We start from the raw sequence: 23,726 nt of genomic DNA, 5'->3' as shown, positions 1-23,726 counted from the left end.
ACAAAAATTATGGGTTAATTTAAGTTGTAAGAGCTAGTTTATAATAATAAGTCTGAGCCAATAGGCCACACAGTTTATAATTAATATAAGACTCTATGTGTTTCTTTGGGATTGAATGGCTGTGGGACCAGGCAGGACAGAAACTCCTGCCTACATTTTCAGTTGGTTTTTTTCTTTGTTTGTTTTTTCGAGACAGGGTTTCTCTGTGGCTTTGGAGCCTGTCCTGGAACTAGCTCTGTAGACCAGGCTGGTCTCGAACTCCCAGAGATCTGCCTGCCTCTGCCTCCCGAGTGCTGGGATTAAAGGCGTGCGCCACTATTGCCCGGCTCAATTTCTAATTTTCAAAGAAGTTGTGAGAATCATACAAGGAGGGAAGGAGTGGGGGGGGGAGAGGATGAATATAAGTCTGCCACCTAGACTCTTAAATTCTACAGCAGACATTTTACTCTCTTTTCTTGTTATGTATCGATCCATTGGAAACATTGAAGTGATTTTAAATTTGTCATGTGAATCTTTAGATAAATTGTCAAAAAGCAGGCTTTTTTTTTTTTTTTTTTTTTTTTTTTACAGCCTGCCTCTGCCTCCCAAGTGCTGGGATTAAAGGTGTGCGCCACCACCGCCCAGCCAGGCTTGCTTTCTTAAAACATTTTTCCCCAGGGGCTTAGAGGTTAAGAGCACAAGGTAGCTCATAGCCATCTATAATTGAGATTTGGTGCCCTCTGCTGGCATGCAGGCATACGTGCAGGCAGAACACTGCATAATAAATTTAAAAAAAAAATCTTACAAAAAAGGGAAACTTTTTTCTTCCCCTCACTTCTAAAAATAGTTTATATAGCTTGGCATAGCTCATGTGTGTAATCTCAGCATTAGGGAGGCTGAGACAGGATGATCAGAAGTTTAAGGCCAGTCTGAACTACGTAGCCAATATAATACAAAGAAGAAAAGTGTGCACACATGTACACAGCGTTGAATATTTATAATGTGCGATTCAGGAATATAGAAAAGCAGAGAGGAAACAGTAGTCCATAATCTACTTACTCCATCCCACCTCTAGAGTAACTGGACCAATATGTTCTGGTGATCTTTTTCCAACCTTTGCACATATGAGAGAGAAGGGGGGGAGGAGAGAGAGATATTAAAGAACAACTTACAGAAGGCTGTGTTCTACAAGATCAAACTCTGGCGACTAGACCTAGTGGCCAATGCCTTTACTCAACTGTACCATCTCGCCAGCCTTTGTTTTTAAAGTTTTTGACATAGAAGTGATGTGATGTTTTAGTAAGTACTCTTGTAATTAACCCTTAATGCACAGTCCTGGCTATTTTCTTGGGAAGAATTGGAGATCAGATTTTTGTTTTTGTTTTGTCTGAAAGTCTGACCTTGGGGTTATATTTTGCATCTTGTCCCTTTTGTTTGTTTTGGCTCTCAGGCTTAATGTCCTTTCTCACCTACTCCTTTGTCAACAGATTGGTCAAAGTTACTCTGTACGGATCTCAGATAAAACTGTACAACATTGAAACAGCTGTGCCATCAGTGTTGAAGCCTGACCTCATTGATGTGTAAGTAGAGTATGGTGGTTGCCTTCTTATGAGATGTTGACCTTACCTGCAGATGAATTCAATGTAATGAACAGCGGTGGCTGCCTCAAATTGAGGGAGAACTCTTGAACTCTGACCCTAGAAAGACAGATTATTGGATGTATGTCTGGGATGAATGTAATTGGTTGAACTAAAGAGACCAGGGATGAAGCTCTATGGGGCAGGCATTATAGGAGACAACAGCGTGGGCTGTGAAGTTAGGAACTGGTAAGCACCATGGTGGAAGAGGGGGCTGAAAAGTACACAGGGGTGGGGTAGAAGCACCTGAAACATGCATCTCTCACCCTACACGGACAGAGTTGGTGCATGTGAGAAAAACCAGTCATCTCACATGAAACATTATCCTCTAATTAACCTCACTTCTGACATTACTTGTAGCATCGTGTTGAGGGCTCTGTCCCCAGGAGTGTCCCTTCTGCATCTCCTTTCCAGTGGCAGCTGTTGCCCCCAGCTGTGCTTTTTGTGCTTCTGTATGATGACTAGAAGTTGGGATGCCCACATCTTCCTCTGAAATTTGATTCGTTTGTTGTTAGACGAGTGCCAGATGAGATGAGTAGCGCAGATGCTCAGAGCTGCTGTCCTTCCTGGCACTCCCCTCCAGGAACCTATGCTCCCCCCAGGATTGATATAGATCATCAGGGAAACCTTTAGTCCCTTTACTCTCCCCAAAGGCTGAGGGTGTGGCAAGAGTCACAACCCACAAAGTACATGACCCCATACCCTGGCAGTTTGACCATACCCTGGCAAACTAGGGACTTTGCAGAAGTTGCCTTGCTTAACGTATGCTTAGGTGTGTTGATAAGAGCTGTTAAAAGTAACAAAAACTTTGGCTGTTCTGAAGATAATGAAAGACCGAGGACAAAAGACCAAATGTTTTCAAGCAAAAGATTTCCTTTTTCAGGGACATTGTAAGGACTGTGGGAGCTGTAAGCCAGCAACTCGTCCAAACCAAAGTAGATGTCTTAAAGCAACTGGAGCACAGAAGGACTTTTGGACATCTTCCTACAGATTTTAAGTTTGGAAGGATGACACAGGGCCCATCTGTATATTAAATAAGAATCTCAGGTTGCTTTGACACTTAACTCAAGATGCTCAGATAAAGTATATACATGGGGGAAGCTCATGAGAGAATGACCTGGAAGGGATAGCATCTGGGGACTGTAAACAAGGCCTTATCCTATTGTACTGCCCAAAAGGCTTGCTGTGGACTAGAGCAGAGGCTGATAAACCATGACTCGTGACACACAGAGACACACACCTCTCCTACCTTAAGAGGTGGTGATAAGAAGACCAAGCTGCAACAGCTGAGAGACCTTTCCCCCTACCCTGGATTAAGCAGCAGTTAATGTAGTAGAACAAGTGTCCCAGCATAAGCAGAAGAGATGGACAAGTGTAGAATCTGAAAAGAAGGTGTGGAGTGGGTGGGGCAGGACCAAAGAAACAGGATGCTCAGCACCTAGTTACTTCAGGGTGCCTTCTGTGTAAAGATAAGGGAGGGGAAACTCAGACCTTTTGAAACTTCCCTCTGGGAAACTTGACTGTCAACTCTGGTTTTGCATCTTACAGATAAACTGCTTTGTTTCAGCCTGGAGGGAGCCTTTTAAGCTGAGTCTGTTGGGTTTAGGACAGGAGTTGATTACTGACCAGTGGCCACCTGCAGTGTCAGCATATTTTTCTGGAATGCAGCCGTGCCCATTCATTTACATAGTAATTTGTAGCTGCTCTCTACACCACGGCTAACTAGGAGTGTGTAGTCCGCAAGGCCTAAAATACCCACACTTTGTTTTTTTATAGAAAAGGTGCATCCAGGTGGCGGTGGTGCACTCCTTTAATCCTAGCATTCCAGAGTGAGTTTGAAGCCAGCCTTATCTACAGTGCTGAGTTCCAGGATAGCCAGGGCTACAGAGCATCCCTGTCTCCAAAAAAAAAAAAAAAAAGTGTTGTTCTCTTCAGCTGCAGATTAAGTAAATAGAAGAGTGAGTGGAAATAAATTGTAGATAGCATGTTACTTCACCTGTGAGTTCTTTAGGTATCTCCTAGGAACAAGCCATTCTCTAGAACTGTGTTACTATTGTCAGCACTTAAAACCTTACAAGCCAATATCTAGTATAGACACACACACAGACACACACACATGCATGTATGTATGTACACTGCTTAAGATTTAATTATAGACCTATCTCCTATAATGTAGAATGGTCCCTAATTATATATGATGTATGAGCAGAGGTGTGTGTGTGTCAGAAAAGGAAGAGGCGGGGAAGGTGGAGGGAGTGGGAACTGGAATTGATATGTAAAATGAGAAAAGATAGTTCTCAAAGAGTAAATGAATAAATAAATTTTTTAATGAAGAAGAAAAAAATCACATGCGGGGGTAGGGAGGGGAGGAAGAGGCAGACAGACTTTGGAGCATAAGACCGTATGTTTACTGTTTAAAGAACATCTTGCAGTCCAGAGCTGACAAGTTTTTTCCACTGTGTCAGCCTATGTTACATGTTTGTAGCAAGGTGGCTGCATTCTGTGAAGTCTTTCCTCTTGTATCATATCAGTAGGCACTTGGATCATTGTTGATGCTGTTTGATTGTGAAATGATGTCTGTCTACACCCTAGCACTGTCCCCAGTCAGGTTCTATAAGCCATGGCACTTGGGCTGCCCCTCACATTTAAGCCTTGCTATTTAACCACATAATTTCTCCAACAAAAGGAACCAGAACTCCTTTGGAAAAATGCACTGTTTTGGGACAGGATGATGCTGGGGAATGCTGTAGAATCAGTAAATAAGGAAGTGGTTTCTGAATGTGTCTGGAATATGCAAGAACACACAGGAGCTGACTTGAAGGGAGCATTCCTTGTTAAGACTTGATCAGCAGTTAAAAATGACAATGACTTATACTATTTTGAGTAAAAAAATAATCCTTTTGACCATATTTTTTTTTCTTTTTAAGAATCATCAGTTTACAGTTTAACAGTGACAGAGAAGGGGTCTTTATGGTGACCACACCATGGGGTGGGTCATGTATATAGCTCTTGTCAGGATATCAACTCAGATTGCTTAGTGGTGACTACTGGAAAGGAGCATTTGTGCATAGCTGCGTGATCTAGTGTTTTGAACTAGACTTCTGCCTCTGTAAGACCAATTATTTATCATCTTGTTGAGCTGTGAGCTGTTGGGGTTTTCTGTGTTCTGACTAGCTATGTAGCTATGTAGCCATGCTGCCCTTAAACTCAGAAATGTGCCTGCTTCTGCTTCCAGAGCTAGGAGGATTAAATATGCATACCACTGTGCCTGGCGTGTTTTAGTGTTTTCGTTTGGTTGGTTTTAATTTTAAACAGGGTTTCACTTTGTAGTTAAGGCTGATTTGGGAGCTGGAGTGTTTATTTATTCTCGTCTCAGCCTTGAGTGCAGGGGTCACAAGTGTGTGCCACCACACCGGGTTTCATTGTAAACTTTTAAGTATGTATTTTGTTAATGTGTGATCCAGTGCAGCCTTTGCAGAAGTCAAACACCTGAACACTTCAGGCAGACCCTTCTGGAATCTTCCGTCAGAGCTGTAGAATACCCATTTCTCATTTAGAATGTAGTTTGCAGCTAAGACTGCTAAGATTTTTACTTTTTTGGGTTTTTTTGTTTGTTTGGTTGGTTAGTTTGCTTTTTCGAGGCAGGGTTTCTCTGTAGCTTGTTCTGGAACTAGCTCTTGTAGACCAGGCTAACCTTGAACTCAAAGAGATCCGCCTGTCTCTGCATCCCGAGTGCTGGGATTAAAGGTGTGTGCCACCACCATCTGACACATTTTGCTATTTTTAAAGTTAGCATATTTCTCCTTATGTTTGCCATCTTCTTAAATAAACTTGTGTGTCACAGAAAGAGTAAGATCTGCAGCTGTTCAGAAACTGCCCTGTGTGTTCTCAGTAGTGGTGGGCATGTAGAAACAATGCGAGCAGGTGACTGATATGTACACTGTCACCATGTCCTGGAATGCCCTGCAAGTGAATAGGGTTCTTGTTTTACGAGTTCATGCCACTCTGTTTGCCTGACCCTCTCAGATCACTTCTTCTGTCCTTCTTGCAGGCATGCCCAGTCACTTGCTGCTCTCCAGGCCTACTCCCACTGGTTGGCACAGTATTGCAGTGAAGCCCATCGGCAGAACACCCAGCAGTTTGTGACACTCATCTCTACCACCATGGATGCGATCACACCTCTCATTAGCACCAAGGTCTTGAGACAGAAAATGTTGTACCTGTTTGTCCTTTCCATAGTCCTGCTTACCGTAAAACTAAAACAGTGTCCTTACTACGGATGATACAACTGTATTTCATGTTCCTTAAAAAAATTGTTTTATTATTTATTTGTGTGTGCATGGGCATGCACGAGCGCCATAGCATGCCTGTAGAGATCCGAGAACACATAATAGAAATTAGTTCTCTTTTTCCACTCTGCTGGTCCCCGGTTTCTGGTGGCAAGGACCTTTCTCCTCTGAACCATCTTGCCAGGCCTCATGTCCCTTTTCAGTTGTAGTCTACACATGTTCAAATATAATTTGGGTTTTGCTCATGGTGGAAGTACCTGCTCAGTTTTATTGCCTGAAAAGGTTTTTTGTTGTTGGATCTTATTTCTTGAAACAACGTTGTTCTCAGAATGAGCATGGTCAGGACTGGTGGCAATCCTTCTAGACATGTTTCTGTTTTTACAGAAAGTTTGTAGATATAGAGGTATTGCTGTTCATTCCCACTATGTCTTGCTTTCTTCTAAATACACAGATCAACTTGAGTTGTCATACTACCCAGTGCTATCTTCTTATGAGGATGGGTTTGACTTTCTCATGATAGAAGGATGCTCCCTTTACGTCTACTCTTCTACAAATGATAGAGAGCCTGTAGTGGGGTCCTGGAAGTGAAACTGCTAAGTAAAGGTTATAGTTAGATAAAATGGGCAGTCTAGTAAGTCCTCACCCAAGAAGACTGTTAACTTGCATGAGGTGCATCCAGGTGTTCTTACTATCTTTGCACATATAGGAAGCCTGTTTGAATAGAGTTATGTTGACTTCCATAAACCTACTGTATTTGTAATGGTAGTTTCTAAAGGTTTTGATGCCCATAAGGAGTGTGTTCCATAATTTACCTAGCTCTTGCTCCACTTTTAGTTTGATTCCATTACAGGTAAAATTGGGCTGGGAATTTAACTGAATTAGTAGAGTGCTTGCCTCATGCAAATGAAGCCCTGGCTTCAGTCCCCAGCACCACATGCAGCATTCAGGGATAGGAATAGGATAAGAAGTTCCAGGTCATCTGGGTTATATGAGACCCTGTCTTTAAATTAATAAATACTTCTGAAATATGTAGATTAAAGAATGTTTATCCTGTTATGTCGTTTTCTTAGAATAATTAGAGATTATGATGTTACAGGTAAGCAATATTTTATGGTTACCATATTAGGTAAATATTCAGGAATTACCATAATACCACCTTCCTAAATAGTTCTGCAGACCTTGATTCTTTGGTGTGATGTTTCACCAGTCTTACCATGTTTGGCCCTTACTTATAGGAAACTTAAGAAAGTTTAGGCCTGACTCCTTGGTAGAGTGTGTGTTTAACACAGTTAAGGCTGAGGCCAGTTTCTAACTATTCTTTTCCAAGAACTTTTTTTTTTATGGATTTGAAGCTGTCAGTAATTTGAATCAAGTTTTTTTTTCAGGCATGTTAAGATGAAAGAAATAGGAGAGACTAGGAGATTGGCAAAATACAGTGCAGGAAGGAAGGGCTGAGTGAGACCTTGACTTCTGGGGGAACCAGAGCAGGAAACTGAAGAATACTATGGTGTTTGAGGGGAAGACTTGGACAGCATGCCAGCGAGGACACTGTGGGGTATCACAGAAGTGGATGAGCTGAGGAGTGATTGGGAAGAAGGAGCAAGAAGTGATGCTGACTGAGGCAGCAGCTATAAATGTTGAATAGAAGACATTCATCTTGTTGGGAATTATCCTCAATGGTATAGTTTAGCAGTCATTAGTTACAGCTGCTCTAGGAAAGTTTCTCCAATATCAATCTCCCAGAAGATCAGTAAGCCAACATGTCACATTTCTTCTGTTTTAGGTTCAAGAAAAGTTGCTGCTGTCTGCGTGCCACCTACTTGTCTCACTAGCCACCACTGTGCGACCTGTCTTTCTTATCAACATCCCCGCAGTACAGAAGGTCTTCAACAGCATCATTGATGCCTCTGCCCAGCGCCTAGCCGATAAGGTAGAACACTCCCTGGGGCATTCCCAGAGCTCTGTGGCTGAGACCTGGGGAAGCTAAGGCAGAAGAGGCTGGTTCTGCATTTACATTCGAGTTGAAAGCCACCTCAGCTACATGGACTGCCTCTGTGGGTAGCACTGACACAACCCATTGGCTTCTCTCACTCAAAGCCAGAATCCTGCTTCAGATGGGAAAGCTCCTCCCCGTCCATGCACAGAGACATCATTTGCCCCCTATTGAGAGCCCCTGTGCTCTCCTTGGTTGAGGCCAGCCTGGTTTACATTCTGGGTTTGAGATGCCACCTGGCAGGCTCAGACTACTTAAGAGCAGAAAGTTGGTGAGGTGGGTGGATTTACAGGCAGGTTCTTAGCGACCTGAATGTGAGAGCATGGTGGTAAGAGTGTCCTTGTGAGCCCATTCTCAGTGGCTTCTTGGGGGTCGGAAGGCAGTAGCAAAGACTGTACTAGACTCCGTGTCCAGTGGATTTCTCACACTGTGAGGCTTCAGACACCAGATTGAGCAGGGTGAATACTAGCTAGGCTTCTTAAGGCTGACACTATACATTGAGACCTAGACTTGGGGTTACTTCTGTGTTTCTTTTTCCTGCCTGAGTGCCTTAAAGGTAGAGGATGGCCAGGCTATAAAAAAGACACATAGGACCTGAGGTAGAGTCAGTCTTGGCTACCAGCTTTTGCCTACCCTTTGACCTCTGATGGATGCCTTTGGGTTCCTTCCAGGCACAGGTTTTGGTTTGCCGTGCACTCTCTAACACCTTGCTCCTTCCATGGCCAAATCTTCCTGAGAGTGAGCAGCAGTGGCCCTTGCGTTCCATCAATCATGCCAGCCTCATCTCTGCACTCTCTCGGGACTACCACAGTCTGAAGCCCAGTGCTACTGCCCCCCAGAGAAAGGTGCCATTGGATGACAGTAAGTAACTCCTGTGTAGACTTTGCACCTGAAACTCCTCGGGTGACTTCATTTGCTTATAGTGACATGACTACTCCACAGAAAAACTGTTACATCTGCTGGACATACCTCCTGAGTGCGTTCCTCCTATCTGTTAAGTAACTGTTGGAGACCTAAAGGAAACACCTATGGACGACTCTGCCAGTGGTGCCGTCCATCTATAAGCCCTAGGCTGACAGAACCCATTTCAGATGCTTGTGTGCCCTGTCCTTCATCCCTGGTACCCTGTCCTTCATTCCTGGTGCCCTGTCCTTCATCCCTGGTGCCCTGTCCTTCATCCCTGGTGCCCTGTCCTTCATCCCTGGTGCCCTGTCCTTCATCTCTGGTGCCCTGTCCTTCATGCGTTCCTAGCCTTATCATAATCTCTGAGTTTTCAGTAGTTCGTGGTGACCTCTTAGCAGTAGAATGAGTGCCTTTTGTTTGCTTTCTCGCATCACTGTCACCAGTCTTCAGAGATCAGCCTGTTGTGAGTCATTGCCTTCCGTCCTCAGTCCCATGAGGGGATATTTCTGGCCACAGTTTCAGATGAAGAAAGTAGAACTCAACAGCTAATTAAACCAGAGGAACAGTCTAACTTTGTACATTTCCTAAGCATGTCTTCTTTCTCCCACACCCTCCTTTGACTGAAGCTTTAGCTCTCTTCAGCCCCCACACTCCTCACCCAGGAGCCAGTGGCCTTTGTGAGGCTCAGAACAGCCCAGAGTATACTACAAGTTTGATAGTGGTGAGTCTCAATCTGGACCGGCCTCTGGAATTCATCAAAGTTGGACCTACTAGGCTTGGGCTGAGCCAAATACTCTTCATTCATACAAGAGGATTATGATAGCTTTCTCTTCTTAGACCTTGTATGTCAGGTGCCCTGCTGAAACCTCTGACCCTCACAGCAACCTAACAAAGATGGACCTTTGGGGCTGACTAGAATCCTGCCCAGGGTATAAGCTGACTACTGACCCTCTCTCTGCTGCAGTCAGGGCTCTCACTTCAAATATTGTCTGATCATTGCCACCACATTCCCTGAGCTGTGTAGAATCACAATGTGAACTCATATGTCATATACATTGTTAGATGTTTATATAGTGCTAGTGATATATAACAATCATGTGTACACAATCAGACTACAGACCTGATATGCCAGAGATTGACCAGGCAATATTTCCTAAAGCCAGCACTATTACATTGCGTGGTAGGCTGTGCCTGTGGGTTAGCAGGGTGGGTACTGCCTGTAACTCAAGGGGGGTGAGTTTGTTCTCCTGTGCTAATTGCCTGGCCATTTGTCTCACCAATCACTTCCCCAGCTTATATGGTGTTTATTGGGCCATTTAGTGTTTTTTAGAGGGGAGTGAGGTGGGTCTCCTGGAGCTCAGGCTGACCTCAAACTTTTACTCCTACCTCTTGAGTGCTGGAATTATAGGCAAGTGCCAGCACACCCAGTTTTTATGTGATGCTGAGTGTTGAATGCAGGACCTTGTGCATGTTAGGCAAGAACTTTATCAATTGAGCTATACCCCCCAGCCTATCACCTGTTTGGTTGCTAGTGGGTAAAGTAGGGAGGGGGGGGGCATAAGCCCAAGTATGCAGACAGGCAGACAACTGGAGTCTTGGGTAAAAAAGGGAGAGGAGATACATGGTGCTTGTGGGGTCATATAATGAAATAGAGACAAGCTTTCCTGGTTATCAGGACTTCCTTTTGTGTGAGTGTCTTCCTGGTGTTCTTCTGCAAGGTTCTTCCCTCCCTTGTGTCTGTTCCCGCTAGCTGTACTCTGTCTCAGACAACACATAACTGAAGCTTCATCTTGACTTGCAGCCAAAGTGATTATTCACCAGACACTTAGTGTCTTGGAAGACATTGTAGAGAATATCTCTGGCGAATCTACCAAGTCCCGACAGATCTGCTACCAGTCACTGCAGGAGTCTGTTCAGGTCTCCCTGGCCCTCTTTCCAGCCTTTATCCATCAGTCAGGTAAGAATTAGCTCAGAGGCCTGCCTCGTGGATGGATTGTGTTCGTAAGAGCCAGAGTACCCGCTTAGATCTGTAGGACATGCTAAGTCAGAGCAAGCCAGCCTGGACTTTGCTCAGTGAAGGGAAGCATAAAGGCAAAGGTGTGCTGTCGTTGGAGAGTCTGGAAAGATAAGCAGAGTTGATGTGTCAGTGTTACTGTCACCAACCAGTACTGCTCTGTCACTCTGAATGTGCTTGTCTGGCTCTGCTGAGAGCCTTTACAGTGGCCTTGTCAGTGTTAGACAGCAGGGGCTTTGTAGCTTAGATGCACTGATGGCATCCTATAAGCACTTTGTGTCCCATGCAAGATGAAATCTGGTTATGGAACCACACTAACCAGAATGATTAAATTTATTTAGTAGCCCAGGGTAGTGTGACCTGAGTGCTACATCATCATCTACTTTTAGCCACTTAACCTTGACCTACTACAGGGATGATTGGTTTTAGAGAGAAATGCCAAGACATTCAGGTGTTGATCCAGTTGGATAATTTCTTGGATATGAGCACAAAGTGGTTCATTTTCAGTGAGAATGCTGACCATGCGGGTTTGCGGGACAGTATGCTGGGCTTCAAGATAAGACAACTCCATTTCCTGCCGTGAGCAATCAGGCAAGCATTCCTAGGACCAGAGCCGTGTTCTCAGCAGGCTCTTAATCATTTTCCACTTTCCATCATTGGCTCTGATGGTGTCGGGGACATTTCTTCCAGTGGGATGCATTAGAGAGAGATGACGGTGCAGACTGCAAAGGAAAATTGATCAAGCTGTGGGTGCATTAGTCCCTGTGCACATGGTGTTGACCGTTTGCTTTGTCCTTCGTTTAGACGTGACCGATGAGATGCTGAGCTTCTTCCTCACCTTGTTCCGAGGCCTTAGAGTACAGATGGGTGTGCCTTTCACTGAGCAGATCATCCAGACTTTCCTCAACATGTTTACCAGGTAACCACATACCTGCTACCCAGGCCTTTCAGAGTCCGGACCAGCCTGGCTGCAAAATGTAGGACTTTCTGCTCCTTTTCCTCACTTGCTACAAGAATTGGTTGTTGAGTTTTTCTGTGGATTTCTTTTGCCTGCAGAGAACAGTTGGCTGAAAGCATCCTGCATGAAGGTAGCACTGGCTGCCGGGTAGTGGAAAAGTTCCTGAAGATCCTACAGGTGGTAGTGCAGGAGCCTGGCCAGGTGTTCAAGCCCTTCCTCCCCAGCATTATTGCACTGTGCATGGAGCAGGTGTACCCCATCATTGCTGAGGTAGGTGGAGCCAGGGAGATCCCTGTGGTACCTCCTGACTGGGAGGGAGAGAAATTAGAAATTGCCTTGTGTTTAGATCTCACTTGTGAGTTCTTTCAGTACTCTTGTAAATAATTTTTTGTGGTCTCTCCTCCCTCCAAGGAAAGGATACATTGTGCATACACACACACACATGAATAATTAATAAAAAGAATAAATGTTTCTGGATACTTAGGGCTTTTAAATGCACCTCACTTGTAACTGGAGAGGTGGCTCAGCAGTTAGTGCGTGCCGCTCTTCCAGAGACCCCTCTTTCTCTCCCTCTCCTGTAGTCTTTTTGGATGCCTCTTTCCAAGAAAGAATGCTTTCAACTTGGTAGTCTTGATAAAAGCAAATTCTTGCTGACAATTCAGGTAGAGCTCTTAGTGCTCTAGGAAAGTAAAAGGCTAGGTACTAACAGTACAGATGCAGCTTGAATGTTACAGCAATGTTTAGGAAAATAGGAACTGATCTCGAAGCTGTCCCACAGCCAAAGTTCAGGGTGCTGGGTCTTGAGAAACACATAACATTGCAACTGACAGTCACAGAATTCTACAGCAGTGTTGGAATAATGTGGCTAGTATGCTCGCTGGTAACTTGGACATTTGGGTTTAAGTTAGGAAATTATGCTTCAGTAACCCCTGCTCTCTCAGAATCCTGATGCCGGCTTAGGAAAAGGAGCTACACTCAGGCAGCAATTAGCGCAGCATTTAACATCCATTGGGAGGCCTTTAGATTTCTTGATTCCTAAGGGCTCTTCAGACTTGCCTCTCTTGGGTAACAGGCTGCTTTCAGGGTGTCTTGCTTTTGTTAGCCTCTGGGGTTGCTTAAAGCTAGCAGGTTAGCCAGCATACCGCCTGCATCCTGGAAGAGGAAGATAGGAACAATCCAATTATCTAGTTTCTGAATAGAAAAACGGACATTTTCATTGTCTTTGCCCCTTGTGGCCCTTCTTCTGAGTGTTTAAGCTTAGTGATTCGTTAGAAAGAGCTTCCTGGTACTCATCTTTTATGGTTTTTCAAGGCAGGGTTTCACTGTAGTTTTAGAGCCTGTCCTGGAACTAGCTCTTGTAGACCAGGCTGGAACTCAAAGAGATCCGCCTGCCTCTGCCTCCCGAGTGCTGGGATTAAAGGCCTGCACCACCACCTCCCAACCCCTGGCACTCATTTTAACGTTGTCTCATGTGTAGGACTATCTCTTGAAGCACTGCTGGATGAACTGTCCCCTCTAAGGGGTGGACCTTCTACACAGGAAGTGGCAGAAGTGTGGGTGGGATGTGAATATGTCTACTATCTGGTGGCTTTTGGGCTCCTTTGGTGGCCTACACTGGCCAAGAGGCCCCCAGGCTGCATGAAGGAAAATATAGTGTCTTGTGGCTGTCTCTATAGCGCCCATCACCTGACGTGAAGGCTGAGCTGTTTGAGCTCCTCTTTCGGACACTCCATCACAACTGGCGGTACTTCTTCAAGTCAACTGTCCTGGCTAGTGTGCAGAGGGGCATTGCTGAGGAGCAGATGGACAATGAACCCCAGTTCAGTGCCATCATGCAGGTAAGGGGGAAGGGCTTGCCTGTGATACTTCAGTGTGCTGAGAACAAGTTGGCCTTGTTCTGGGTGCTGCCTGCATCCTTGGCCCATGTCCCTCAGGTTCTTCTAGCTATGTGGTCCACTTCCAACCTGGCCCTTCAGCACGTGTGGGGTTGACACTGAGCTTTGCCCTGTTAGTTTCTTGGGGCTTCAATCTCTTCCTCTGTAAAGTAAGGTCAGTACTGCTACTGTCATACACTTACCGTGAGATAAACATAGTGTACATCAAGGACACGACACCAGTGGATGTGTGCTAAATGTCCGCTCCCTTCATTTGAGAGCAGTGCAAGGAGGAATCTGTTGGACATGGTGACACGTGTAATTCCAGCCCTTGGAACACTTGAAGGCTAAGGCAGGGTGACAAGTACTCCCTGATCCTTACTTACAGGACACTTAACAAGCTAGGAGTCTCTGGAGAGCCCAGTAACCTGCATTTGGAAAGGGCATTCTGGCTCCTACCATAAAGCCCTATTCAGGGCTTGAGCTTGGTGTGTGCTAGTATTTACTCCTCGAAGCTTTATCTGTAGACGTCTTTGACTGAGGACTGCTCTCTCACTTGGGACTTAGAAAAGTCCCTTTGAAAGACCATCATAGTTTGGCAGTTCCTTATAATGTTATATATGTGGCTGAACATATGATCTTGCAGTCTAAATGACAGCGTGTGTTCATACAACCTGTTCACATATGTTTGTGTCCCCAAGCAACCCAAATATTTACTAGCTGTGAATGCATAAACCCAGTGGCAAAGATGGGCTATTACTCATCTAGTAGTAGAAATAAAGAATATACTACTACAGTGGAAATGAACATATGCTATACAAGGTGAAGAAAGCCAGAAGAAAGGCTCTGCCATGCCCCACAACCCATCGGATGGCATGGAAAAGACAAAAGGGCAAGAATGGAAAATGAGCAGGGTTTGCCAGCACAGGGAGAAGATTGAGAGTTAGTGTGAGGAGACGTTTGACGCCAAGGGGAATGCCTTACACCTTCATGGTGATGGTGCTGTGTGTTGATCCAGGTCCTGCAGTGCCAGAGTTTCTCTCTAGCTTCAGAAATCTTGGCGTTAAGGAATAGATCCCATTACTGCAGCAGGGATGACAAGATTCCTTGCACAGCCACACAAACCAGGGATGGAATAGCCACTTAACTATAGGCTGCCAGCCTCCCTTGCCCCAGTGATCCCTTTGTATTGCAGTGGGGAATTTTGTGTTGGGGCTGTATGTTTCAGTTTGCTCTTGAACTGGTCACTTTTCCTCCTAGATGTTGTAAGGCAGTTTACAGATGTGCTATTGCTCAGCCCCAAAGCAGATGCAGTGATTGAGAAGGAACCTCTGAGGATTTGAGGCCTGTGAGGCATGGGCGCTAAGGAATCCCTGTAGAGGATCGCCTGGACAGGCAGGCAGGCAGGCAGGCAGTGCTGTCTGCTCAAATTGCTCAAGGATTTGACTAGTATGGGTGTCTTACTTCAAAGACGGACTCTTGAAGAGATTGTAGAATAGTGGTTCTCAACCTTCCCAACACTGTAACCCTTTAATACAGTCCTCATGTTGTGGTGACCCTCCACTATAAAATTGATTGCTACTTCATAACTAATTTTGCTACTGTTATGAATTGTAAGGTGGATATATATGCAGTCCTATGTGGGTCATGACCCACGCACAGGTTGACAATGCTGTTCTAGAGTTTTCTTTTAAAAGGTAATAAATGGGACCAAAATAAGAAGTGAGGCCCATGGGAAGACACAGGTGCTAAGATATCAAGAGTTACATTACAGAGGTCTGCCCTAATGGGCAGAATTGAGACTGGTACGAGGAGCTGCATAGCATTGATTGTGGCATAAGGTGGAGGCCCGGAGGGGTTGGGTCTGAGGGAGTTTAAGTGCTGCTTTTTAAATAGTAGTCTTACTCCCCAGGCTTTTGGACAGTCCTTTCTTCAGCCCGACATCCACCTGTTCAAACAAAATCTCTTCTACTTGGAGACTCTGAACACCAAGCAGAAACTATACCACAAAGTAAGTGCCTTTCTCTCTTGGGAGGTTCCTCCTCATCTTGGAGTTCTGGGCTAAGTCTAACTCCCTTGAGTCTGCCTGGGAAGTACTTTGGGGAATACTCTGACCCTGGGTGGCCCCAGTCTGAGTAGGGCTCCTGGCCCATGCTCCTGTTCCTCTGCTTGCAGAAGATCTTCCGGACCACCATGCTGTTCCAGTTTGTGAATGTACTACTCCAGGTCCTGGTTCACAAGTCTCATGACCTTCTACAAGAGGAGATTGGCATCGCCATTTACAATATGGCTTCTGTCGACTTTGATGGCTTCTTTGCAGCCTTTCTTCCAGAGTTCCTGACCAGCTGTGATGGTGTGGATGCCAATCAGAAAAATGTGCTGGGACGGAATTTCAAGATGGATCGGGTGAGGAAAAAAGGCCAAGCCACAAGGGAACATGTGTGTGGGTTGGTGACCCTGTTGTCTGACTGTTGAGGTGCCTTTCTAGATCTGGGCGTGGTTATGCCCACGGATATACCTGAGTAACGTGACACTGTCGCTGGGTGTGGAGGGCGTACTCTCTTCTCTGAACTTGGCTTGTGTAGCTCATGTGTTCTTTGTCTCCGCCGTTGAGGCCACAGAACCTGGCCTCAGCAAGCCACCCACCTTCTTTGTCCACATCCCTCACTCCCTCAACACACATCTGCCTGCCACAGGGCTCACATACTTAGTGGTCTAGAAGACAACATACAGCCTCTCTGCCCTGACTTTCAGGCAGACTAAAAAGGTTGATATAGCTTTGGATCTCCAGAGATGGCCCTGTTGCTTGGCTACCTGGATTTTTCCTATCACTCTTCACAACACAGCACTGGCATAGCTCAGACTCATCAAAGGAGCCTCACAGTGCTCACCCTCTGTGCTAATGAGACCTCAGGGGAAGTCACTGGGGAGAGATGGGGCAGCTGGGGCGCTGGTTACTGCTGTCAAGCTCTGTACTGTCCTCTCTCCGCGTCAGGTAGCTGTAGCCCTCCCTGATCTTTGCGTGGTAGACCATCTTTGGAATTTGCAAAAGAAAGTTTTTTAGGGAAACCTTTTTCTTCTTTGGATGAAGCACTGCTCCTCCTGTCCCCTTGGGTGGAGAAGTGAGAACTTCTCTCTGTCTTGGTGCTCTTTACTTCTGTGCTGGAACAGCCATACTGGGCTCAAGTTTATGGCCATTGTGCCCCCTCATTTGTCATGTGCCTTAGGGAAGCTTTCTTAGACTCACCTCCTTTTTTGTGTCTTAGAATTGTCCTTTCTTGGGGGGCTCTGACTTTTTCTCTCTTTCAACCACTTGAATGGTTTTTCTTTGGTTTTTCTATAGACCAGCTCTTAACATCTCATGGTTGCTTTGTAGTGCCATCAGCATTGGCTAATGCAGTGGGTTCCAAATCTAGTTGCTCAGCAGACTCCTGGGATGCATACTGAAAATGGATGATAGTTTCCACCAGGTGTTCTGTTTGGGATCTGCTGATTGAAGAGATGCTGCTTGGTCGGTTTTTGACTTGGTTTGGTTTGGGTATTCTGAAGTGAGGTTGCAGTGTAGCCTTTGCTGGACTTTGTGATCCCCCACCCCTACCCCCTCTGCACAGGGTCTTTCTTTGGCCTGAAACTTACTGTATAGGTCAGGATGGGCTCAAACTCATAGAGACCCTCCTGCCTCTGCCTCCTGAGGACTGGGATTAAAGGTGAACACTACCAGGCCCTGTGCCCTGTGCTGTTCTTCAGGATGAAACTAATCACACTTTCCATGTGGTCATCTGTTCATTCACTACGTTGCCAGGCACCAGTCCCTGCTTCCATGCAGGCTTTTGTTGAAGACAGGCTGTGCCATTTTTTGTTTTGTTTTGTTTTATAGGCCATGCTGGTCCTGGCACTTCCTGCTCTTCCAGGCACCTTTTGGTTTTTTTTGTTGTTTGTTTGTTTGTTTATTTATTTATTTATTTATTTATTTATTTATTTATTTAAGATTTCTGGCTCCACTTCCTGCTCTTCCAGGCACCTTTTGTTTTTTGGTTGTTGTTGTTGTTATCTATTTATTTATTTAAGGTTTCTGCCTCCTCCCCGCCACCGCCTCCCATTTCTCTCCCCCCCCCCAATTAAGTCCCCCTCCCTTGTTAGCTCAAAGAGCAATCAGGGTTCCCTGCCCTATGGGAAGTCCAAGGACCACCCACCTCCATCCAGGTCTAGTAAGGTGAGCATCCAAACTGCCTAGGCTCCCACAAATCCAGTACGTGCAGTAGGATCAAACACCCATTGCCATTGTTCTTGAGTTCTCAGTAGTCCTCATTGTCCACTATGTTCAGCGAGTCCGGTTTTATCCCATGCTTTTTCAGACCCGGGCCAGTTGGCCTTGGTGAATTCCCGATAGAACATCCCCATTGTCTCAGTGTGTGGGTGCACCCTCGTGGTCCTGGGTTCCTTGCTCGTGCTCTCTCTCCTTCTGCTCCTGATTTGGACCTTGAGATTTCAGTCCGGTGCTCCAATGTGGGTCTCTGTCTCTGTCTCCTTTCATCGCCTGATGAAGGTTAATATTTAGGAGGATGCCTATATGTTTTTCTTTGGGTTCTCCTTCTTATTTAGCTTCTCTAGGATCACCAATTATAGGCTCAGTGTCCTTTATTTATGGCTAGAAACCAAATATGAGTGAGCACATCCCATGTTCCTCTTTTTGGGTCTGGCTTATCTCACTCAGGATAATGTTTTCTGTTTCCGTCCATTTGTATGCAAAATTCAAGAAGTCCTTGTTTTTTACTGCTGAGTAGTACTCTAATATGTATATATTCCATACTTTCTTCATCCATTCTTCCATTGAAGGGCATCTAGGTTGTTTCCAGGTTCTGGCTATTATAAACAATGCTGCTATGAACGTAGTAGAGCATATAGTTTGTTGTATGATAGGGCCTCTCTTGGGTATATTCCTAAGAGTGGTATTGCTGGGTCCAGGGGTAGGTTGATCCCGAATTTCCTGAGAAACCGCCACACTGCTTTCCAAAGTGGTTGCATAAGTTTGCATTCCCACCAGCAATGGATGAGTGTACCCCTTTCTCCACAACCTCTCCAGCAAAGGCTATCATTGGTGTTTTTGATTTTAGCTGTTCTGACAGGTGTAAGATGGTATCTTAAAGTTGTCTTGATTTGCATTTCCCTGATTGCTAAGGGAGTTGAGCATGACCTTAAGTGTCTTTTGGCCATTTGAACTTCTTCTGTTGAGAATTCTCTGTTCAGCTCAGTGCCCCATTTTATAGTTGGGTTGATTAGCCTTTTACGGTCTAGTTTCTTTAGTTCTTTATATATTTTGGAGATCAGACCTTTGTCAGTTGCGGGGTTGGTGAAGATCTTCTCCCAGTCAGTGGGTTGCCTTTTTGTCTTAGTGACAGTGTCCTTTGCTTTACAGAAGCTTCTCAGTCTCAGGAGGTCCCATTTATTCAATGAGGCCCTTACTGTCTGTGCTGCTGATGTTATACGTAGGAAGTGGTCTCCTGTGCCCATGTGTTGTAGAGTACTTCCACTTTCTCTTCAATCAGGTTCAGTGTGTTTGGACTGATATTGAGGTCTTTAATCCATTTGGACTTGAGTTTTGTGCATGGTGATAGATATGGGTCTATTTTCATTCTTCTACAGATTGACATCCAGTTTTGCCAGCACAATTTGTTGAAGATGCTCTCTTTTTTCCATTGTATACTTTTAGCTCCTTTATCGAAAATCAGGTGTTCATAGGTTTGTGGGTTAAAGTCAGGGTCTTCTATTCGATTCCATTGGTCGACTTCTCTGTTTTTATGCCAATACCAAGCTGTTTTCAATACTGTAGCTCTGTAATAGAGTTTGAAGTCATGGATGGTAATGCCTCCAGACGTTCCTTTATTGTATAAGATTGTTTTGGCTATCCTGGGTTTTTTGTTTTTCCATATAAAGTTGATTATTGTCTTCTCCAGATCTGTGAAGACTTTTGATGGGATTTTGATGGGGATTCCAGGCACCTTTTCAAGTGCAACTATTAGCTTCATTTTGTAGATGGCCTAGGCTTAGAAGGCCTAGTAATGGGTAGTTATTGAACTTGGAAGTAGTGGAAATGTGGAATAGTATCTGAACTGGGTGTTTGTTTGAGAACAGGCAGTATGATTGATCTGAGGGTCAGCCACAGAAGTGCTGACCAGACCAGCTAAGGCAAGACAGGCAGTGTCTTTGGCCATGCAGGAAGGACTCTATGATATGGGTCATCAAAGGCTGGCCTAGGGGAAGGAGAGGGCAGAGGAGCAGCCAGGCTGGTTCTGTAACACACGTCCCGTGCGCCCCCCCCACCCCAACCTGGGTCCAACTGTCAAGACCTACATTGCAGGCTGTGGTATAGGCCTGCATTGCTGTGGAGCCCTGAAGAAGAATTTTTGCATGTTTCCCCCACCCAACCGTATACCTTGCCTGGAACTTGGAATCTTATTAAATGTTTGCATAGAGCCAAAAGCACAGGTTTGGGGGCAGCTAAGTTTGGTGGGTGGGTAGTTAGGAATCTGGTGGACCTTCAAGAGCCAGGCTTCAGCTCTGCCCTGCCTTTCAGGACCTGCCCTCGTTCACCCAGAGTGTACACAGACTGGTAAATGACCTCCGTTACTACCGACTCTGCAACGACAGCCTGCCCCCTGGCACTGTGAAGCTCTAGGAACACCTGCTTGCCTTCCTGGCTGCTCACTGCCCCAGGGACGTGCCTGCTGCCACCGCCACCTACACCACCTGCACCTGTGCCACAGACGTCTGTGACAAGCCTTTGTCACTCTATGGATGTTCATGCCCTGAGCAAGTGGCCTGCCTTTGCCCTCTTCTGCTGCCACCAACACAGCAGGCTTTGGGGTCCATTTGGCATTGGTAGAGTTTCCAGGCATTTGGAGCAGGCAGAGGGTCTTGTGGCCGGATGCCCAGGAGGCACCCAGAGATCCTGCAGCGTGGTCCATACAGATCATGTGTATATCAATCCTGAGTCAGAATCGCCAAGGACCGCTTACAACAGTGCCACCTTCTCACCATTCCACCTCCCCACCCCTCCTGGTCCAGCCAGCCCAGGAGAAACTCGACATCAGAACTGTTTGTGTCGAGCCTCCTGCCCTCCGATTGCCTTGAAGTCTCTGCTCTTTGTCAGAGATTCGCGAAGACTCGCGGTTTTTTGTTCATTTTCTCATCATTCCATTGTGATACTAAGAAGCTTAATGGATAAATAAAATGCTTAAGTTGTTGTTATATAAACTCTAGTTACGGGGCATCTTTCCACCTGAGCCTCAAGGCCAGGGTCCAGTTGCTCACTATGGAGTCAACAGTCGAACTCTGTGTGGTGCTGAGGCCCAAGTTATGTCTTGGGGGAATAGTGAGAGGAGGCCTAACTGCCATGGACTCCTGGATAATGTCTTCCTCAGACTACCTACAGAAGCTTGCTCAAGGCTTGGAGATCGTTCTCCATGACAGTGACCCTGTGGTAGAGGCAGGCATGCATCCTGAGCCTGTCTTGCTGCCGAATCCGTAACCCTTTCTCCCAGCCCTGCACCTCCGTGTACTAAGCCCAGGCTCTGGCTCCTTCCTTCCAGAGAGTAGATCCCTTCCGGAGATGCACAATTAGAGCCGTCCCTCAGGGAACAAAGCTTCACCTGAGGTGCCAAGAGGGCAAGGTCTGTATGGGTCAACATAGAAGGAGACAGCTGTGTGAGGCCTTGCCCTGCCATCCATATGTGGACACTCCTGGTCTTAAGATGAAAAAGATTACTGTTCCTGTTTGGGGTGACTCAGTGGCCGGATCAGGTAGCAAAACACACACCTGGCCAGGGAGATTCACTTATAAGTGAGTATAAGGTCCGAATTTCTGAGAAATTGGGGCAGTGGTGGTTTTATAAACTGCTATTTTATTAATTACTTTTTACACACTAAGGTAATATGATCGTTCCTCATCAACATTCTGCAAAACGTGCTTGTCACAGCAGGCGGTGCTTCATTGCGGGGATTGCCATCACTATAATTTTTTTTAATAAAGATACTCAGTGTGTATGATTGCATGTGTGCATGCACATGTACCATGGTACATGTGTGGAGAGAGGTCAGAGGACAACTTTGTGGGTCATTCTCTCCTACACCTATGGGGATCCTGGGGTTGGAACTCAGGTCATCCGACTGCAGCCTGACAGTCTTGGCCCGCTAAGCCATCTTCACAGGCCATCTCCACAGCTTTTTATTTCTGGTGGCTCTGCTTCTCTGTAACATAAGCCATAGCGCTTGGGGCACCTCATCGTGGTTGTCAACTTGATTGTAAAGTGAGAAGTGCTCAGGAAATTTATAAAACACACTGGACTACCTCAGAGGCAACACCACCACCACAGTATAGTGGTACCAGGCCCTAGGCAGAGTGCCCTGATGTAGTGAGAAGAAAGAAGAGGGGATGGTAGTTTAACCATTTTCTTTCTGCTTCCCGCTCACCATGCAGTGAGCAGCTCTGCTGTGCATACCTGATGCCATGCTGTTTTGCCTTACACAGGCCCAGAGCCCTAAAGGAAGTGGCCCAAGTGCAAGAAGCTTTGAAACACAGGTCTTTCCTCTCTGCTATTTTTCCTAGGTGTTTCCCAGAGCTGTGTGAAGTGTGCCTGGTCTGTTGCCTTCTGTTAGATTCCAACACAAAATTTCTGGAACAGATCCCAGGCCTACAGTTGCTATCCCAGGACCTGCTTCCTCCTGAGGGAAAGGACAGAAGGTAGACTGTAGAGTTGCAGGTGCCTACATAGACGGCTCCTGGGCCACTGCACATCAGATTTGTGGGTTTCAGAGACTCAGCTCCTCCTGGGATTGTCTGTATACCCGAACACCTGGTGTCATCTACATCATGACATGTCTGTGGGACAGCCGAGATGTGTAGGACTCCGATGTGAGTCATAGAAGGCTGGCCTAGGGGAAGAGGAAGGCAGAGGAGCAGCTAGGCTGGTGCTCTAATTCTTCCATTCCCCTCCATCTCCCCTCTCCCCCCCAACCTGCAAGAACCTACATTGATTAGTTTGGTGGGTGGGTAGTTCTGCCTCTCAGGACCGTATGAAGGGACAGGAGCAGAAAGCATTTAGCTGGCTCTTGGGACTTTCACACAACTCTGATAGATGACCACATTGTTTTTCAAAGGCCTCCGTGAGCCAGGTGCTAGGCTGCCTGAGAAAGCTCTAGAGGTAAGAGAGAGAGAGAAGCAATGTTCCCCAGGACCTCAAAGCTAACAGATTGCTTCAGGTATGGTGGTGGGAAGGGATGAAGACGGGGCAGGTATATCAAGGACTGGGGCATGTCATCATAGATAACATCCAAGTGGTCCAGAGTAGAGCAGACTTCATAGAGAGGTTGGAGAGGCAGAGGGGTGACAGCATCTCTAGGTTAAAAAACGGGCTAAAGCTGGGTGAGGATAATATAGGGAGCCGGGAAGCTTTGGTGGAGTCATGGATGAGTCTTGTTATCCCCTACTGAGGCTTCTCAGTCGTAATTCTAGGACAGTGCTGCAAGTCACAAGGAAGTGAAACCCCTAGCTGGCTCCGTGTCATCCTTTCCACTGCTAGAGCGCGGGGCCAGACAGTGGCGGGCAGTGTAGTGTGCTTTGCATTCAACATGTTGGTGAATGTGGTCTGGCCACCGCGTCTGCTCCTCCCCGTTCACCTCCTCCTCCGCCCCCCTGACCCCTCCTTTGTACTCCTCCTTCACCCTGTCCTCTGTGTTATTGGTGCAAAGGAGATGGGGTGGGGAGGTGGGGGTTGGCCTGTGTTCTCAGCCCTCCTCATGGTACTTGGTCTGGAGTAAGGGCCTCACATTTTTGAGTGGGTGAAAAATTTTCAGACTCATCCAAATGCTGCTTTCCCCACAGGAAGCAACAGCAGAGGGGCCCTCTGACTAATCTTCAGTTGTCCTTGGAGCAGCGGCCTCACCTTTCTGAGCTCCTCCAGGAGGGCGCTCAAGTGCAGCTCTTGACTCAAGGGCTCTTCCTCTCTTCCTGCCTCCCAGTACTTGGAACTGCCTTTAAAAGCCTTGTTAATTAATTGGCTGGTGCCCTTGGAATTGGGGAG

The 23,726-nt window shown here is 46.1% G+C and overlaps 1 protein-coding gene across 2 annotated transcripts in view; it reads left to right on the top strand.

Moving 5' to 3' along the window:
• Positions 1–20,901, top strand: part of Xpo6 (exportin 6) — a 108,460-nt gene extending 87,559 nt beyond the window's left edge. For both annotated transcript variants that reach the window (XM_050121563.1, XM_050121562.1), the window contains exons 14-24: positions 1,467–1,559; positions 5,668–5,812; positions 7,689–7,835; positions 8,570–8,759; positions 10,603–10,758; positions 11,620–11,734; positions 11,872–12,043; positions 13,450–13,611; positions 15,560–15,658; positions 15,823–16,053; positions 20,222–20,901. In XM_050121563.1, coding sequence (XP_049977520.1) covers positions 1,467–1,559; positions 5,668–5,812; positions 7,689–7,835; positions 8,570–8,759; positions 10,603–10,758; positions 11,620–11,734; positions 11,872–12,043; positions 13,450–13,611; positions 15,560–15,658; positions 15,823–16,053; positions 20,222–20,323 — 1,612 coding nt within the window. In that variant the 3' untranslated portion in view covers positions 20,324–20,901. The remainder of the gene's footprint in view (positions 1–1,466; positions 1,560–5,667; positions 5,813–7,688; positions 7,836–8,569; positions 8,760–10,602; positions 10,759–11,619; positions 11,735–11,871; positions 12,044–13,449; positions 13,612–15,559; positions 15,659–15,822; positions 16,054–20,221) is intronic.
• Positions 20,902–23,726: the final 2,825 nt, after the last annotated feature.

This window comes from Alexandromys fortis, unplaced genomic scaffold (assembly GCF_014885135.2).
Source record: "Alexandromys fortis isolate MF-2015 unplaced genomic scaffold, M_Fortis_MF-2015_v1.1 scaffold_199, whole genome shotgun sequence".
NCBI classification, from domain to species: Eukaryota; Metazoa; Chordata; class Mammalia; order Rodentia; family Cricetidae; genus Alexandromys; species Alexandromys fortis.
This window is presented reverse-complemented; position numbering and strand designations above follow the sequence as displayed.